The following is an 18,829-nucleotide window of genomic DNA, read 5'->3' on the forward strand; positions in this document are numbered from 1 at the left end:
GGGGAAGAGCAGCGGCGATCACCGCTGCTCCTCCCCTGGCCCGACTCCCGCTGTGACTGAACACAGCGGCAGCGAGCCTCCGGGGCGCGCGCGCGCCGCCGAGAAGGAGGAGTGTCTGCCGACGTAAGTCTACGTCGTCAGACCTACAAGAGCCACTTTGCCGCAGTAGAGCTCTAGTGAGCAGCGGTAAAGTGGTTAAATCTCCAGAGTAAAATCCCCCCACATTGTAAGATATGGTAGAGTGGGGTGTGTGTGACACATCTGCAATGTAAACGTATTGGTCCAATGGCAGATTTTATATCTGATCCATTTGGAAGTATTGCGAAAATATCAGTTTGTAGTCAATGGGTTGATATTTGGGGCTCTGTATCTTTAAATCTTCACAGTAACATCCCACCATAATGTAAGATATCATAGAGGGGGGTGTATATGATACATTTGTGTAATAATTATTTCATAGATTACAATCTGCTGTGTATTGTGTCAAATAATGTTTCTGTTTACAATTTCCAACCCAAAAAACTTGTCTGATAGCATGACCACTAATTTGGAACTGTGTGATGGAAGGAGGGGGGGTGACATCACCCACCCCAGACTACTGCCCCCCATGCCATGTATTCCTGTGTCCCCGGGGGAATCAGTGCTGTTCATAGTGATGATTCAGCCCCAGTCAGTGTCAATGCCAATTCATTTATCCAGCTCCTGCTTCTCCATGTACCTCCCAATGCTGCCCGGCATGTATGGAGTTAATTGCTGTTCTGTACATTTTCATCACGGGCTCGGTGCTCGGCTACTTCCCCTGTGAGCTCTGCAGTCGGCGCATGCGCAGGTGGAGACAGAGATGGCGGCGCTCGGTGTGCGGGTTGTGTGTGTCTGTGTGCTTCTGGTTATCGGTGTAACGGCGGCCGCCGCCGAGGAGAAGAAGAGGAAGAAGGACATTCGGGACTACAATGATGCGGACATGGCCCGGCTCCTGGACCAATGGGAGGTCGGTGGGTGAATGATATTGATTATTGTCTGCTGGGAGGAGTTGTGATAGAAGTAACGGTAGCCCTTACCATGGAGGTGGAGGGGTTCTGTGACCTGGGTCCTCTATAGATGAGTTTCACGGGCCAAGCTGTCCGCAGTTGCGTGCTAAAGGGGGGAGGGAGTTTTGCCTTTAGTTATACATTAAAGGGGAACGTCACCCAAAAGGCCATGTTCTGCTTCTCGTCCTCCATTCCTCTGCAATGTTTGGAATATTTTTTTTGGGTGTGGGTACCTGATTTTGAGTTACCTGCACCCACTTCTGCTCCGACCGCCTGGGCTCTTTGCCCGCAGCCTTGAGACGTCCCAGGAGGCTGTGGGACCATTCACAAAGTGCAGAGCGGCCAACGCATGCGCAGTGTGAGGAGTTAATATACCAGGGACCTGAAGACTGGCGATGAACCGGCCCAGGTGAGAGTCTATTTTTTTTTAACCGCTTTACCACCGGAGGATTTTGCTGTCTTCCGTCCAGGCCACTTTTTGTGATTCGGCGCTGTGCGACTTTAACTGACAATTGTGCGGTCGTGCGACGCCGTACCCAAACAGAATTTACGTCCTTTTTTCCCCACAAACAGAGCTTTCTTTTGGTGGTATTTGATCACCTGTGCGATTTTTATTTTTTGCGCTATAAACAAAAAAAGAGCGTTTATTTTGAAAAAATAACAATATTTTTAACATTTTTTTTTTATATGAAATTCCCCCCCCCCCCCCAAAAAAAATGTAAAAATCTAAATTTTTTTTAATTTTTTGGCCAATTTGTTTTCTGCTACCTATGTTTGGTAAAAAAAAAATCACAATAATCGTATATTTTGATTGGTTTGCGCAAAAGTTATTGCGTTTTACTAACTAAGGGAAAGATTTCTGTCATTTTTGTTGTGTGTTTCTAACTGTGCAGGGATGTGGCTTTACATGTTACAGCACAGATCAACGGTCCTACATAGCAGGACCTTATGATCTGTGCTGTTACACAGGGAAGAATGACAGGCTGCTTTGTTTACATTAGCCGCCTGCCTTTCTCCCTTCACAGCGGACGATCGCGAGTGACCGGCGGACATCGGGTCGCCCAGTCACACGCACGGAGGTGTCTGTGAACGAGCCGGGGCGGGAGCGCGCCTCCGGGGGCGCGCGCTCGCCCCCTATTGGCTTACAGGCTAGTGACGCACCCATACGTCACTTTGCCTGGCCAGGGTTGACCGCCGCAGTATATGTACTTGCGGCGGTCGGCAACCGGTTAATATGCCAGGGACCTGAAGACTGGTGAGGACAGATAAAGTCAGTATTTGTAGTTTCCAAACTTTACATTTTTTTTTTTTTTCCACGGTGAAGATCTTCTTTAACCATTTCACCCCCTAAAGGCATAGCAGTACATCCTCTGTTTTAAAGTGATTTGTAAATGATCACCTTGTAAAGCAATCCATTGATTTTCAAAAAAGAGATGAAAGGCAACGTTTGTGTACAGAGATAACATAAAATACCCCTCCCCCCTTTTTCTTTAATTTATTTATAGGTGATCACATTCCCTTTGTTCTCAGCTGAAGAGCTGGGGGAGGAGAAACAGCAGAACACTGAGCTTCCCAGTGAAGGAGCGTCAGGACGAGCCTGATCATTGGAGGAGAGCAGAGGGACTGGTAGGAACACCAGGGATTTCACATAAAGGAAGCAATACAAAGGGAACAGGATACTTTTTCATGCAAGTACATGGTACAGCTGGAGCATATCAGGAATATGAAGTGTTGGGGTAACACTTTAAATGGCTGTACCGGGATTATGGCTGCAACTATGATCCCAGTACCAAATAGTCCAGATAGCGATGGGCTTTAATGTAGAAATGATCCGAACAACTCTGCAGCTGCCTGACCACTTCTGCAGGGCACAGAAAGTGCCCCCCCCCCCCCCCCCCACAACGAGTCTCCCAATGTGATCGGGGCTGCCCCTGCTATGTCCGCTTGTGAACCCGGGGGTGGGGATATATCCATGCCCTCCTCTCCTCTATGATGTAATAGACCAGAAGCGACAAGGCTTTGGTAATTTCACTTTGATGATTACAAGCTGTTACCGACTTGTAAAGCATCTGAGAAAACCGATCTTAGTTTGATCAGATGATTTTGAGGGCATAGGAGAGATCTGGGGCCCAGATCTATCAGGAAAGAGTAGCTGTTTACTGCCCATGCTAATACAAGGGATGTTGTTCATCTCTTGTGATAGCAATAAAGTTGATCATTAAAAATATAAAGGGACCGTAAAAAAAAAAAGGTAAAGTAGAGCTAAACCCTCCTTTCCTTTTTAGCCAAGGACGCTGCCATCTTAGTCTCTGTTTGATCTGCAGTTACCATGGTGCTGCACGTGATCGGGTATGAAATCAGCCGTTTGGTTAAGCACAAGCAAATGTGACCATTCTTTCTCGACATGACAGCAGTGTGTTTTTCCTTCCCTTTAGGCTGGGTTTACACCGTGGGATGACAGGAATCGCATGTGATTCACACCGCATTGCTGTGCAGATCACATGCGATGGCTATGCAATGAAAATTCAGCCATACTGTTTGTATGGCAGAATTCGCGTCTCATTCAGACCAAAATGGTGCAGGGCCCTTTTCTTGATCTGCACTGGAATCGGATCGCATTGGTGTTCAAATTCATGCAATCTGTTTCCTGTCCAATTTATAGTTTGCACTGTGCTATGCGAACCAATTTAGGGATGTCAATAACTTTACATTGACACCCGTAGCGGTTTGCAGAGAGCTGTGTGAACTGCCTGCGAGTGACATGCGAGTCTCTCTGGTTCCCGCATTGTGTAAGTGTGAACCAAGCCTTAAACTGTTAAATTGATGGGTTTAGTTCCGCTTTAAATAAAAAAAAAAAAAAAAAAAAAAAGAGCCCTTATCCCTATGTGAACACATACATAGGTCCCGCACACATGCAGTAGGTATAAAAAGTCTACACACCCCTGTTAAAATGTCAGGTTTCTGTGATGTAAAAAAATGAGATAAAGATAAATCATTTCAGAACTTTTTCCACCTTTAATGTGACCTCTAAACTGTACAACTCTGTTGAACAACAAACTGAAATCCTTTAGGTGAGGGGAAGTAAAAATAAACAAACTAAAATAATATGGTTGCAAATTTTTGCACACCCTAAACTAATACTTTGTTGAATCCCCTTTTGATTTTATGTATTCACCCCCTTGAGTCAATACTTTAAAGACCCACCTTTCACTGCAATTACAGCTGCAAGTCTTTTGGGTCTGTTTCTACCAGCTTGTTTGCACATATAGACAGTGCTGTATCCTGGCCCAGGCCTAGGGCGGCACTTTGCAGGAGGGCAGCAAAAAAAAAAAGCTGCTCCCGCATGGAAAAAAAACCGCCTCCTCCTGGCACCTGCATGAAAAGGGTCCCCGCCGGCTTGTGCTACACTTTTATTATAGTGCCATTTTTATGGGGTGAATTGGGCCAGAGGGCAGGGTCCAGAAGGCAAATAAGTCTGGCACCGCCATAAAGCGGTCACACACTGCAGCCTGCCGGTATGAAAATACAGGTGGGTGAGGACATGTGGATTGTGGACAGACCGCGGGCCGCCGACCACACCTAATACAACTGGCCCGACGGCCGACCAATGCTAATAAGTGTGGCACTGCAGCCTAATAGCTCTGCTTACCCTCCTCCACCCCTGGGTATGGCAGGGATCATGTCAATATCATTTCATTTCTTTAAACATCCTTGAGCATATTGAATTGCATCGTGTACAATTAAGACTTTTAATCATATATGATGGCAATATTTAGGATGTTAGTAAGATTACTGCTTTCCTTATTGATATTTGGACTTGTGTTTGCTGCCACTGATTATTTCATCTATTTGTATAATGACTATGGACTCCTAGTCATTATATAAATAAGTGAAATAATCTTATGATTCCAATCAGTGGCAGCAAACGCAAGTCTAAATATCTTAAAAGAAAGGTGTAATCTTACTAATTTCATGACATAAGGCTGCACTGGTGTCCACTGATGGGCTGCACTGGTGTCCACTGATGGGCTGCACTGATATGCTGTACTAATGGGCAGTAATGAGGCAGCACTAATAAGGCTGCACTGATATGCTGTACTAATGGGCAGTAATGAGGCAGCACTAATAAGGCTGCACTGATATGCTGTACTAATGGGCAGTAATGAGGCAGCACTAATAAGGCTGCACTGATATGCTGTACTAATGGGCAGTAATGAGGCAGCACTGATGAGGCTGAACTTATGGGAACTGATGAAGCTACGCTGATGGGCACTTATAAACTGTGGTTATGGTCTGGGATTTACAAATGACAGGGTGGGTCATAAACAGGAAGGGGTGTGGCCTTTACAGGAAGGGGTGGGTCATATTTAAATTAGGGGGTGCACAAATTTAGTCAGGCCTAGGGCAGCACAAAACCTAAATACACCACTGCATCTAGAGCGTTACATTTTTGCTCATTCTTCTTTGCAAAAGAGCTCCAGCTCTGTCAGATTGGATGGAGAGCGTCTGTGAACAGCAATTTTCAAGTCTTGCCACAGATTTTCATTTTGATTTAGGTCTGGACTTTTAAAGGGCAATTCAAACGCATGAATATGCTTTGATCTAAACCAGGGGTCTCCAAGCTGCGGCCCTTTGCTTGTCTTTATCCTGCTCTTGGAGCACTATTCATTCCACTAATTAGACACTATTATGCCCACTGGCACCAACAAAGGGGCATATTTCGTGCTACTGACCTCAATAATGGGGCACTGTTCCTCCCCTTGAGGCCCACAGTGGGGCATTGTTCCCCCCCAATACCAAAGATGAGACACTGTTTACTCTCACTGATGCCGGTATTTATATTTCTGCTTTCTATGGTCCGGCCCCCCTTAAAGTCTGAAGAACAGTAAGGTTCCTTGGCCTTCATGATGCTGTTTGTTTACTAAGGTTCTTTAACAAACTTCCTGAGGGCTTCACAGAGCAGCTGTATTTATACTGAGATTAAATTACACACAGGTGGACTTTATTTACTAATTAGGTGACTTCTGAAGACAATCGGTTCCACTAGATTTTAGTTGGGGATATCAGAGTAAAGAGGGCTGAATACAAATGCACGCCACATTTTTCAGATATTATTTATTTGTAAAAAAAAGTTTGAAAAAAACAATTGATCATTTTCCTTCCACTTCACAATTCTGTGTCTATCACATTAAATCCCAATAAAATACATTTACGATTTTGGTTGTAACATGACAAAATGTGGAAAATGTCAAGGGGTATGAATACTTTTTCAAGGCACTGTATATGGCTCTAACTCTGTCTGGCTATCATAATTTATCCATAAAACCAGCACTGCATGTGCATATATATATGTTGTAGAGCATATTTTTTTTATTTTTTTCTATTTTCCCAAGGAAAATCTCTATATTTGCTCTCCACTGCCACTTGTGCTGTGGAGCTTAACAGCCTGTGCGAGTTGTGCCATCCACCCGTCTTCTCTATATAAAGGAACTTGTCCTGTTCCTTCCCAGAATGCAGTGTGTTCTCTGACTGTGGGAGGCGGTTTTTGTCTTTCATCTTCTCATCCTTATTCACAGAACGCTTTGCATTATGGGAAAGAATAGTGCTAGGAGTTCTGTGAATGGAGGAAACGGATGAGTGGTGCCGCTCTTTGATACTTGCAGCAGGTGATGTTAACCCCTCAATGCCAAAAGATCTGCACTGTAGTGAAACCATAGCCGCAAAAGGGAAAATATTTCTGCACTTTGCCAACAGCCAGCCACACATGAAAGATTGCTGCACTACAGAAAAAAAGAAAACAACTTCAGGTTTACTTTTTCAGCTATGGCTGTAAAAAAAAAAAAAAGTGTTCAATTCTATTTTGATGCAGATTTTGTATTCCATTTCAGCTTTGTTTTGAAATTAACATGAACAGTATGCTTTGTTCTCGTTCTTTATATAGAAGGATGATGATATAGAAGAAGGTGATCAGCCAGAGCACAAAAGAAAGCCGGCTCCTGTAGACTTCGCAAAACTTGATCCTAGCAATCCAGAGAGCATCCTGCAGATGACCAAGAAGGGAAAGACTATAATGATCTTTGCCACTGTGTCTGGAAACCCCACAGAGAAGGAAACTGAAGAAATCACAAGCCTGTGGCAGGGCAGCCTTTTCAATGCTAATTATGACATTCAGAGGTAAGAGTGCAAAAGTTTTGGGGCCTTTGACTGGACTTCTAAGGGCCCATTCACATCAGAACTGACTGTAGGGGAAACTTGCGTTCATACGTGTTTCCGGCACTGCGTTCAAAACACTCTGCCCTTGCAACCTGCTGTGGGTGTCAATGTAATCTTAACGACATCCCAAACGCAGATCGCAAAAAAAGTGTGTTTGCCTGAACCGGATCGCATGGTACAGAAGTATACATGTATGTATGCATACACTACTTTAGATGTGATCCTGTGCAATTTCAGCCTGTTCAATTGAATGGGCTGAAAATCGCACTGTACTGAATTGCACAGGATTACAGGGTGGACATTAGGACTGGTTAGGTGTGAACTGGCCCTTAGGCCTATTTCATGAGGGCTTCAGCTTGTGGGAGAACAACAAGCTTTTCTGAAACTTTTGGCAAGCCTTGTGCCGCTTTCACTAAGCTTTTAATGCACCCTTCTCCTCTTTGGAAATGTTACACACAGATCCTAATGGAAGTGCTAATTGTCACTTTACATGCTTCAGCATGCATTCAACAGTAGTGATGAAGCCTGCTAGCAGCTTGTTTAAAGTGGCAAACCATGCTCCCATTAGGGTCTGTGTTCAACATTTTGCAAACTGTAGCTGAATGGTACTTTAAAGGCTTCAACAAAGCTATTCTAAACGCTCTGCAAATGCTTTGTAAAGGCCTGTTGTTCCCTCTGCTCTCATACAAGCTGAAGCCTGTGTGAAACAGTCTTTGATCTGTCTTGTGTGGGGTGAAGTTGCCTTTACATGGATGACCGGCTCAGAGATCGTTTGCTGTATTAGGCTGAGCAAAACAAATCTAAAGTGGGTTAAACTCTTGCTGACCATGTAATGCATATGCTGTGTCAAGAAAGGATGCCTTTAAAGAGGTTGTAAACCCATAATTTTTTTTTTTTTTTTCAACCTGAAAGACAAACGCATAATGAGCTAGTATACATCGCATACTAGCTCGTTATGGAATACTTACCTCAGAACGAGCCCCCGCTGTGCCGCCCGCTTACCTGTATGACGGGCGACATGTTCAGTCGCCCGTCTTCCGGGATCGCGGCATCCGGCCATCTGATTGGCCGGAGCCGCGGTGACGTCACTCCCGCGCGCGGGAGCCGACGGTCACGGCACGGGGCTCTGAAGGAATGGCACCAGCGGCCGTTCCTTCAGAGCGCATGCGCCAGTGACGTCACTGGCTGCATGTAAGGTAAATATCTCCTAAACAGTACATGTTTAGGAGATATTTACAGTACCTATAGGTAAGCCTTATCATAGGCTTACCTATAGGTAAAAGTTGCAGAGGAGGGTTTACTTCCTGTTTAATGTCCAGACCACTGCACATATGCGTTCATGTTGGCATGGAGTAGTGAGCTAAAAGGCTCACTGTGTGCTCCCGGCACACCGATCAAGCCCGTCACCAAGGACTCCTGTTCAAGGCTTCTTATTGGGAGTCAAGCTGGGTGGGCACCTGCTCATGCCACTGCTGTGAGAGTCCATCACAGCAGACACAAAGCATTAAGTGTCATTTCTCTTTGCTGTCTTGTTGCTCCTTTATCAACCTGAATCCCTTCTGACACCAAGAGCTAAAAAGGTGATGGGGAGGGACCTCCAGCACAAAGCTGCTGTTTGTTAGCCTCAACTCTGCTGCTGTGTGAAAGGAAGTGTCTCCTTTTCCTCCAATCAGCTCTCAGAGCTCTTGTACAGTGTGTAACTGCAGCTCCCCGCCCCCTGCTTTGTGTCTGAAAAATCCTTTTCATCTTCAAGTTTTACAAGGCTATGTAGGAGGATTTGTTTAATCTTTGTGTATCACCTGAGGGGTAGTCACTTCACTGGTTATGGGTAAGGGTTTATAACCAATTTAAGGGTTGCTGGAGGCAACATCAGAGGAACTTCACCACAACTCTACCTGCACTATGATTTGAAATGACAAAATATTTCACAATTATCTGATGGGGAATAATGGGCATGTGCACAGGAGTTTGTTTACGGCACAAGGGTCTGAAGGAACGTCAGGGGTATGCCGTTCCTTCAGATCGTATTTGCGCTATTGATGTCACAGGATTCAGGGACACTGAATATCTCCTAAACGTTTGGGAGATATTGCTTCTACCAGGTAAGCTTCTAATTAAAAGCTTATCTGTAGGTAGAAGTGTCCAGGGTGACTTTACAACCACTTTAAACTTTTAAAAGTAAAGGTCAAGCCTAGAAGCAGGTACCAAAGTTCCTTCTGTGGGTGCCCTTGAGCCAGGTTTCCCTTTCTTTTGAAAGCGATCCATACACTGGTAGATCTTTATACGTTCACACGAAAATTCTCACTACATTTGATGGCTTGATAAATGTCATTCTAAAGTACATAAAATACTGGGTTCCGTTTTTAACATTCGATTTTGGAATGAATTGATTTATTTGAATGAATACCACATACACTGTTAGAATTTTGTTCATTGGAGAATAAATTTCCATCGTGCTTGTTCAAATTTTTTTGTCACTCTGGTCAAAAACGAATGTTGATATGACCGCACTGACGATTAGAGAATCAAAGCACATTCTGAAAATGAAAAATTTGGAACAAGAGTATACTAGTAAATGGCCAGCTTAAGGGCTCTTTCACACGGTCCGCCTCCGTAGGCGGATCCGTGCTGCTCAGCGGGGATCGATCCCCGCTGAGCCGGCGGATGACAGCTCCGTCTCCGCTTGCAGTGCGGAGAGGGAGGTGTCACAGCCCCCGCTGCTCTCTATGGGGGATCGGATGAGAGCCTGTCCGCTCTCATCCGATCCCCAGGACGGATGGAAAATAGGGTTTCCATCCGTCCGGATTTCACGGACAGGATCGGATGCGGATGGCAGCGGGTGTCAGCGGAGGTGTTTCCGCTGACAGCCGCTGCTCCATAGGGCTGAATGGGAATCTGATCAGATCCGCCTAAAAAAAACTGACAGGCGGATCTGATCGGAACGCCTGTGTGAAAGAGCCCTAAGGGTTTTGACTTGTCTAACCTTGGGGCTAAACCCCACCCCCTCCACTAAGAGTTCCTTTGTAACTAGTTGGGGATCTTTAACTGGACAGCGGGGCATCACGTGCGGGCAGATTTAGAGAGTCTTTAAATGAACTGTTGCCAGTTGCATGTCCTGTAGACATTGTTAAAATGAAAGTTCAGGCAAATGGTTAAGTACAGTTTTGAATTGCAAGCTGTTTCCTGTCACAGGATTAGTTATTCTGTACTATAATTTAAAACTTCTTTTTTTTTTTTTTAACATGGTGTAGCCAGATGAGTGATGCATGTACTTAACTTTTATTATATTGGAATTGTTTTGTTTTTTTTTTTTATCCAGATTTCTTGTGGGGCCGAACCGTGTAATCTTCATGCTGCGGGATGGCGGATTTGCATGGGAGGTGAAGGACTTTCTGGTTGGCCAAGACCGGTGTGCAGATGTAACACTAGAGGGACAAGTGTACCCTGGGAAAGGAGGAGATGGTAATGCAAACATCAGGAACCTTAATAAACCAGAGAAGCAGAAGAAAAAGAGTGACACCAAGAAATCAAAGTCTTCCATTGATACTAACCGAGCATCGCCCTCAAAGGAAGATTTATGACATATTGCTGATCTCTAAAATCCAGGGACACTTTAATGCCTACCCTGTACATGGATTCTCAAAGTACATCCCAGGTCTTGCATATTATTCTCTTTTTGACTCAGTAATTTTGGTTTTCTATGTTGAAATATTCATGATCTAAAAAGTGGGCATAAACCATGGCAGATTTGCTTTTTTACAAATACAATGAAGATTTTGCTACAGTCTGTTTTCGAGATGCCTTCTTCATACTGTGTGTCGGTACTAACAGCAGCAAGGTATATGGCGCACTCCTCTCTGGTATATTAACATGTAAAACTCCCATAGTCTTATATAAATCTAATTGTAATCTGTGTCACATTGTAGTTCATAAAACTACAAAAGTCCATAAATCCACAGGAAGGAATGGTGCATCAAGAGAGAACTAGATGGGCAGCTCCTCCCGCAGACAGGAAAGGATCTCATTAAGACAACAAAAACACATATGGGGGGGGGCGTCGATAAGTGCAATACTTTTAAAGGAACTTTAATGGAGCAGACACTCACATGGGTTTCATAAGAATGAGCATATCTAGTAGGGGTGGCCCAAGTTCCAGGTTGGGAGCCAGCTGTGGCTAGTGATGTTGGGCTGTGCGAGCCGGGTCACTGCTCATCAGCTGTAGCGAAGGACTTCCGTAACCACTGTAGAGCACAGAAGTAACATCACGCCCAGGGGACAGTCCTGTTGCCCTGGTAATGCATTTCGGAGCACCAGTGGGCGTCTTTTATCAAACCATTATAGGGTATAGGAAGGTACAGGATACTTGGAGAAGTGGGTGGGAGAGGCCGGTGCAGAGCCAATCAAGAGGCAAGCCGTTTCAACACTAGGGGGAAAGTGGAAGTGCCACTTGAGCTACACATGTCTCTACATCCCAGTTCAAAACCTATATAAACGGCGTTGATCATAAAATATCAATCAATAGGGTTATGGTGCTATCAGTAATTACATTCTAAAGTATATAAAAAGGTTATTAAAAAAACAGGGGATATAAAAGGATATGTACAATCCAGAAAAAGAGATGCTGGTGTTCCAAAGACTGAAACAAAAGAAGGGGGGAAAAAAACACAAAATTTAACTATCATGTAAAGCCCCGTACACACGTACCGATCGTCGTCATACAAACGTCGGCGGACGAAAGATCTGCCGATTGTACGCTTGTTAGTATGGTGCCTCCGACAGCTGTCTGCGCACATTCTGCGGACAAGAGTCTTTCTTGCAAACATGAAAATTTTTGTATGCCGACACCAGAACGGACGATTGTTCGCCAGTCAGTACAGAATTCTGCCGACAGACCGCAGATTTGCAAGACTGGGCATGCTCAGAAAAGAAAAAACACAAGGAAAGTTAACCATTACATGACATCACTTCTGCAGTCAGCTGAAGTCGGCGGACAACATTCTTGTGCTGTCTTTGCACTTTTCAACAGACATCGACATCCCGGGGAGAAAAGACGAACGTTTGTATGACGACGATCGGTACGTGTGTACGGGGCTTTAGATATACAAGATGACTTCCTATATGTTCATAAATCGAGCAAAAGAAGAATTCAAATTTGTATAAAAAAAAAAGGGAGACCGGAAGGATCAACCATGAATTGACAAACAAAAATTACAAAACTTGCCATCAGTACTGCAGTGCTTATGACTGTGAAAATATTCTGTGTGGTTTTATACCTCACAAAAATAGTTCTAGAGCTCACATATAACCGTTTGCTGGGTTTCTTTAAAACACGTGGCAGATGATTGTATGCTGTCCTGAATTAAAGCTGATGTTGCCACACACAAAAAGCAGAAGTGGGTGCTCTAGATACATTGCAGTTCTTAGTGGGTTCGTCATGATTTCTTTAAAGGAAAGCTGTGTTGGGAGAAGGTCGGAGGCTGCCACTGATGACCTGGATGAAGTTTGCATATAGGGAAACTTAGAACTTTTTAATCTCTGCATTTATTTGGAGTCATTGACTTAAAGGAGAAGTATGGCCAAAGCTATTTTGGCTATACATCTCCTGTAGGTCACAGAAGTACAGTTCCTTCTGCACACCTGTGACCCATTTTCAGCCTACAGCGGGCTAAAGCCTGGACCAACAGCTGGCTCAGCCTCTTAACAAGCCACTGGAAGACTGACCCAGATGCTCCCTTCCCCTACACAGTCCAGCACTCCAGTGAGCGCTGGAGAGGCAGAGCAGAGAGCTGAAGACATAGTCACCATCACTCTGCTCAGTAAAGGCTGAGATCAGCGATCAGTCATCTTTGATGGCTCAGTCTTAGAAGTGGCTGGGGACAGATGCAGCTTCAGACCAATGCTGAATCCACCTAGGTGAGTATATACTTTTTTTTTTTTTTTTTTTTACAGAAACCCATGGTTCTCTTATAAAATGTGTATCCAAGCTTTGCCTGGTATTTGGTTGTGACTGGAGGCTCTTGCAGTGCACCTCTAAGCATTAATATATCATTAACAAAAAACAGGAAAGTGCCATCTAAGTGCAGTAGTAAGCGTATATTTATTAAAAAAAGGTTATAGCAACATGATAAACATCTCTTGCTTGTCAAAGAAATATGTACACTGTCACAGTATCCCTGTCCCGCAGGACCCGCCGATGGAACGGCCGCCTGCTGAATCCACAGGGCTTGTAGAGCTGTACAGAATCCCGTAATCTGATGTGATGCTGTGAAAGTGAACATTTTTCTTTGGAAACCGGGATGTGTTTTTTTTTTTATCTTTGACAACCGGGATGTGTTTTTTTTTTTTTTTTTTTTTTTTTTTTTTTTTTCTTTGACAACCGGGATTTTTTTTTTTTTTCTGGGTAGATTTCTTGGGTTGCATTTTACAAACAAAAAGTACAGCAGCTGCAGATTTGAAAGGAAAGCTCATTTTTCTTAACATTAAATAACAATTCGGCCTGTGTAGCAATTGTATATGATATACTGTATAGATATATATTTTTCTTTTCTTTTTCTACAAAATGGAAAAGACCGTAACTGAACAAAATATCTGAATAAGTGGATCCTGATAATAAAGATGGCATATTTGGATAACAAAGAAAATAATCATATGGTATCCTTGCAGCATTAGCAAATTCCTATACAGAAGGCAGAGCATAGGTCATTGCAAAATATTTAGTAGAAATAAGACGAGCCACATTTCTGAATAACAAAGAGGAGTAAATTTTTAACTTGTGAATGAACATGAGACAATGGTTTACCAAATCGCCGCTTTTAAACTGCCAGCGCTTCTGCGTTCATTTCTTCCCTAAATCAGTGTAAGTTTTTTATCATGGCAGACTCTGACTGGTTCAGAAATTGCAAGTATTACTGCCACTGTTAGCTGTAACAGCTACCTAATTATTATACTAAATACTATACTAAATTTAAAAAAAGGGGAACTAGAAGTTTCATGGTTTGGTGTGTTATGTAATGCAAAGTTGCTCCGGCAGTATTATGGTGATCTGCTAACCTGTTATGTTCCACAGAGTATTATTATATATACTGTGCCAATAATGTGTCCTGCAATATATTTTTTGAGAGTCTCTTTTGGATATTTTATTTGTACCAAATAGATGAATAGGGTCTGTATAGTAATGCTGGTACAAAATAAAATGGACATGTAGATTCTAACAATTAAATGGGTAAACGCAGTCGTTTTAGATAAAAAGCAAGATTGTGATTACTATTCAGAATATCATGCTACTACCAACTCTTGGGGCCCATTTACACCATGGTAGACTGTTGTATGTAATGTATGGGTGTTATGTTGTAGGGTAACGTGTTGCGTTAAGACAGATTGTTCATGTTTGATTTCTCTACCCACACATTGGAGAGGAATGCGGTTATCCCTCCCTGCTGCACTCTTGTATTCTGACGTTGGGGGCTCCTCTGCTGTCAGATTAAACCAATCAATTGGTTGCAGTGCTGATCGAAACAACATTTTCCAACAAGCCCATTTCAGAGCAGTCAGCCCTAGGATTAACTGTTTTCAAATGGGAAAGGGCAAAGAAGAATGGAAATTCAGCTAGCCCCTGCTGAACCGCCTGAATTTCAATCCATCTATCGCCAACTTCAGTGGCAATGCACAAATGCAAGCACAGTGCATTACTGCAACACACCGTTGGAAAGATGAGCCCTAAATAATCCCTTCCCTTTTAGGTGTAGGGGTGTTTTTGTTTTATTCTTCGTGGTGGGTGGTTAGTTTTAGCCTTGGGCATCATAGCCTCCCTCTTCCAGGATCCAGAGAACTTGATCAGTTTCAATGGAACATACACTACATAGAAGGGAAAAAAAAAAACATTGTCGGTGTCTAGATTGTCGGGCATCAATCCACAAGGAGTAGTATAGTTTAAGCTTATAGAGATGCATTATTTGTGTGACCTTTATAGCCTAAGTACATCTGTACTATGCTAACATTGAGAAGGTCTAGTGGGGCACATCCCAGCAATTTCTGTATCAGGGATGCAAATAGTAGTAACAATATTGTCACAGATGCATAGTAGTTACTATACTTGCAACATTATTTAACCTCTTCTATACCAGGCACTTTTCGCAGGCCCCTCTCTGGGATGGTCGGACCATCACTCCTGAGCTCCCCTCTGTCCTGTTGTGCAACCCCCTCCCCCCCACTTCCTTCCGCGGGGGACTGTTTGGGCCTACCTAAAGGCTGGGACCACGTTCTCAGGCCGCATGGGGGGGGCGGGGGGGGGTCTGGGAATGCGCAATGTTTTTGTGCGCATTCAAGAGTTCAAGATGGAATCAATTCGCAAGGTGGTGGCTTTTCTACATCTAGGGGATATCCTGGCTTCCATAGACATCAAAAATGCCTACCTTCACATACCTAGCTGTGCCCCTCATGAACGGTTTCTCCGTTTTGATGTGGGAGAGGATCACTTTCAGTTTGTGGCGTTACCCTTTGGTCTCGCCTCTGCTCCTCGGGTCTTCACAAAGGTGTTGGCTCCGGTCCTGGCGCTGTTATGGCAGCTGGGAATATCGGTACTGGGTTACCTGGATGCTCTGATTCTCCGTGCAGAGTCTCCTGCGGTGCTAACAGCGAACTTGGGGGTCACTATGAGAACTCTGGTGGAGTTGGGGTGGATTGTGAATCTTCAGAAGTCGTTTCTGACCCCTTCCACGAGACTGGTCTATCTGGGCCTGACTTTGGACTCGTCCTCAGCCAGGGTGTTTCTTCCTACAGAAAAACTCCAAAAGCTCCAGACTGCGGTTTGTGTCCGACGACTGATCGTCCCTTCGGACCTGTATGAGAGTTCTGGGATTGATGGTGTCGTCCTTTGAGGCAGTCCCCTTCGCTCAATTCCACACGAGGATATTCCAGAAGGAAATTCTTCTCAAGTGGAACAAGCACCCAAATTCTCTGGACCTTTGGATTCGGCTAAGCCACGGGACCAAGGAATCCCTGATCTGGTGCCTTCTATCTCAGGATGCTCCAGCTGGGGAAATCCTTCCTCCCTATTTACTGGACAATTGTCACCACAGATGCAAGTCTGTCCGGGTGGGGTGATCCTCAGTCGGGTCTCGGCTCAGGGAGTCTGGTCCCTGGAGGAATCCAGGTTGCCGATCAATGTCCTGGAGCTGAGAGCAATCCGGCTTTGCCTGGCCCACTGGACCGAACACCTGGAGGCCCTGGAAGTGGCAGGCATTCTACGTTGGGCGGAGCACTATATTCCCGTTCTCTCCGCTGTCCACATTCCAGGTGTGGAAAATTGGCAGGCGGATTACCTCAGCAGCCAAGCCTTAGATGCACGGGAGTGGTCCCTGCATCTGGAGGTGTTCCAGCAGTTGTGCCTTTGTTGGGGCACTCCGGATTTGGATCTGTTGGCATCTCGAATCAACAGGAAAGTACAGAGGATTGTGGCCCGCTCTCGGGACCCTCTGGCAGATGCGCTGGTGGCCCCTTGGGGTCAGTACCAGCTGATGTATGCCTTTCCTCCTCTCAGGTTGCCGCCAAGATTTCTTCGCAGGATCAAGGCGAAAGGGATTCTGGTCATTCTTGTTGCTCCGGACTGGCCTCGCCGAGCTTGGTATGCCGACCTGGTCAGGCTTGTTGCAGACGCTCCGTTGAGACTTCCTCTCAGGGAGGATCTGCTTTCTCAGGGGCTGATCTTCCATCCTGCTTTACGGTTGCTGGCTTTGACGGCTTAACTGTTGAAAGCCAGGTGCTGAAGGACGGGATTGTCTGCTTCAGTGATTCCCACTCTGCTTAAAGCGAGAAATCGACTTCTAGGAAGATTTATCATCGCACGTGGCAGTCATATATTGCGTGGTGTGAGTCCCTTGGGACTCCCCTCGCTCCTATTCGGTGGCTTGGATCTTGGCTTTCCTTCAACGGGGAGTTGATCACAAGTTGGCCTTGTAGTACTATCAAGGGTCAGGTTTCGGCCTTGGCTATTTTTTTCCAAAGGCCATTGGCCACCCGTTCCCTGTTGCATAACTTCTTCCAGGGTGTATGACACTTGGTACCTCCTGTGCGACCTCCGTTGCCACCTTGGGACCTTAAATTGGTGCTGTTGGTTCTCCAGAGGCCTCCCTCTGAAAGTATTCGGGAGATTCCCCTGCTTACCTTGTCCCAGAAGGTGGTCTTCTTGGTGGCTATCACTTCTGCGTACAGGGTGTCAGAACTGGCGGCGTTGTCCTGTCGTTCTCCCTAGCTGGTGGTGCACAGGGATAAAGTGGTACTTGGTCCGGATCTGTCCTTCCTGTCGAAGGTGGTTTCCAGTTTACACTTAAATAAGGGCATTGTGTTACCTTCCTTGGGCCCTAAACCTACGCATCCTAAGGAATTTGCTCTGCATACCCTGGATGTTGTTAGAGCGATTAAGGTGTATTTGGCATCTGAGTCTTTTTGCAAGTCGGACTCGCTCTTTGTGCTCATGGATGGCCCAAAGAAAAGGCTGCCTGCTTCTGCTGCGACTATTTCCAGATTGATCAGACAGACAGTTGTGCATGCTTATTCCATTAAGGGTCAGGTTCCACCTTTCCCTGTCAAGGCACATTCTACTCAGGCGCTTAGTGCTTCTTGGGCTTTTTGCCATCGGGCATCTGTGCTGCAGGTTTGCAAGGCGGCGACCTGGTCGTCTGTTCACACATTTACCAAATTTTATAAGGTGGATGTGCTGGCATCTGCAGATGCTTCCTTTTTGGCCGCAAAGTTTTTGCAGGCTGCTGTTTAGAGGGCACTTTGGCCTTCCTTGAGGGTGTTGCTGTTTGGTTTTCAGGTGGACCTCATCTTGTTTTGATGAGTCCTATGTTGCCTTGTTGGCTATGTTTTGGCGTTGGGGACTGTTTTTGTTCTGCTGTTCACACCCCTCGTTAGGATACTGCTTTGGGACGTCCCTACTGATATGCATCAGAGGACTGCGTCCGTCAATGAACAATAGAGAGAACTGGATTTTTGACTTACCGTAAAATCCTTTTCTCTTAGGTTCATTGATGGATGTAGTACCCGCCCCTCTAATTTTGGGTTGGTGGTGTTTTTCTCTGACACTGCTTTGATACAAACTAACATCCTATGCAGGAAGAGGGAGGGCATACCCCCAGGGACTGCCCATAGGCATAGCCTGAATGTTTTTCTACAAGGTTAAGGTAGAAGAACCGCACTCAGGTAGGTAGAAGCAAATCAAAGCAAAAATGGTTTATTCTTCAAATGAATAAATGAACAGACAGTGCGATGGGGAACAGATGTCCAGGTTGACGCGTTTCACGGCTCACATGGCCGCTTACTCATAACCGTAGTGATGAATGACGGAAATCAGTATTTTATACAAGCTCTGGATGGTTAATGTAATTGCTTGCACGTTTGTGTGTTTAACTTAATGATCTTTCATTGAGAAAACCGATTGGACCGTGATTCAGCACCTGGGACATGAAAAAAACGTACACATAAAAGATGCCTCCTAGTGAGGCAAGGTAACATGACAACAACACATTAAGTGTAAAAATATTTAGTTTGCATAATATATGCCAATGATTTGTGACAATTAAAAACAT

General features: G+C 44.8%; 1 protein-coding gene across 2 annotated transcripts; it reads left to right on the forward strand.

The window, feature by feature from the left end:
- The first annotated feature begins 816 nt into the window (after positions 1-816).
- Positions 817-11,023, forward strand: LOC309569773 (LRP chaperone MESD-like). 2 transcript variants are annotated; one of them, XM_082275772.1, is made up of 3 exons: positions 817-992; positions 6,970-7,202; positions 10,561-11,023. In XM_082275772.1, exons 1-3 carry the CDS (start codon positions 951-953, stop codon positions 10,820-10,822), a joined length of 537 nt encoding a protein of 178 aa, XP_082131898.1. In that variant the 5' UTR covers positions 817-950; the 3' UTR covers positions 10,823-11,023. The 2 variants fall into 2 exon arrangements, with proteins under 2 accessions (XP_082131898.1, XP_082131897.1); XM_082275771.1 differs by having other exon boundaries at positions 818-988.
- The last annotated feature ends 7,806 nt before the right edge of the window (positions 11,024-18,829 follow it).

Source organism: Pelophylax lessonae, assembly GCF_965119305.1.
Source record: "Pelophylax lessonae genome assembly, chromosome: 13".
Taxonomy (NCBI): domain Eukaryota; kingdom Metazoa; phylum Chordata; class Amphibia; order Anura; family Ranidae; genus Pelophylax; species Pelophylax lessonae.

What these genes read in the sequence shown, in the direction of transcription:
- LOC309569773 (XM_082275771.1), top strand. Translation starts at nt 842, where the DNA reads ATGGCGGCGCTCGGTGTGCGGGTTGTGTGTGTCTGTGTGCTTCTGGTT. An exon ending in GGCTCCTGGACCAATGGGAG is followed by an intron (nt 989 to 6,969) that starts GTCGGTGGGTGA and finishes TTCTTTATATAG; the next exon opens with AAGGATGATGATATAGAAGA. An exon ending in GCTAATTATGACATTCAGAG is followed by an intron (nt 7,203 to 10,560) that starts GTAAGAGTGCAA and finishes TTTTTTATCCAG; the next exon opens with ATTTCTTGTGGGGCCGAACC.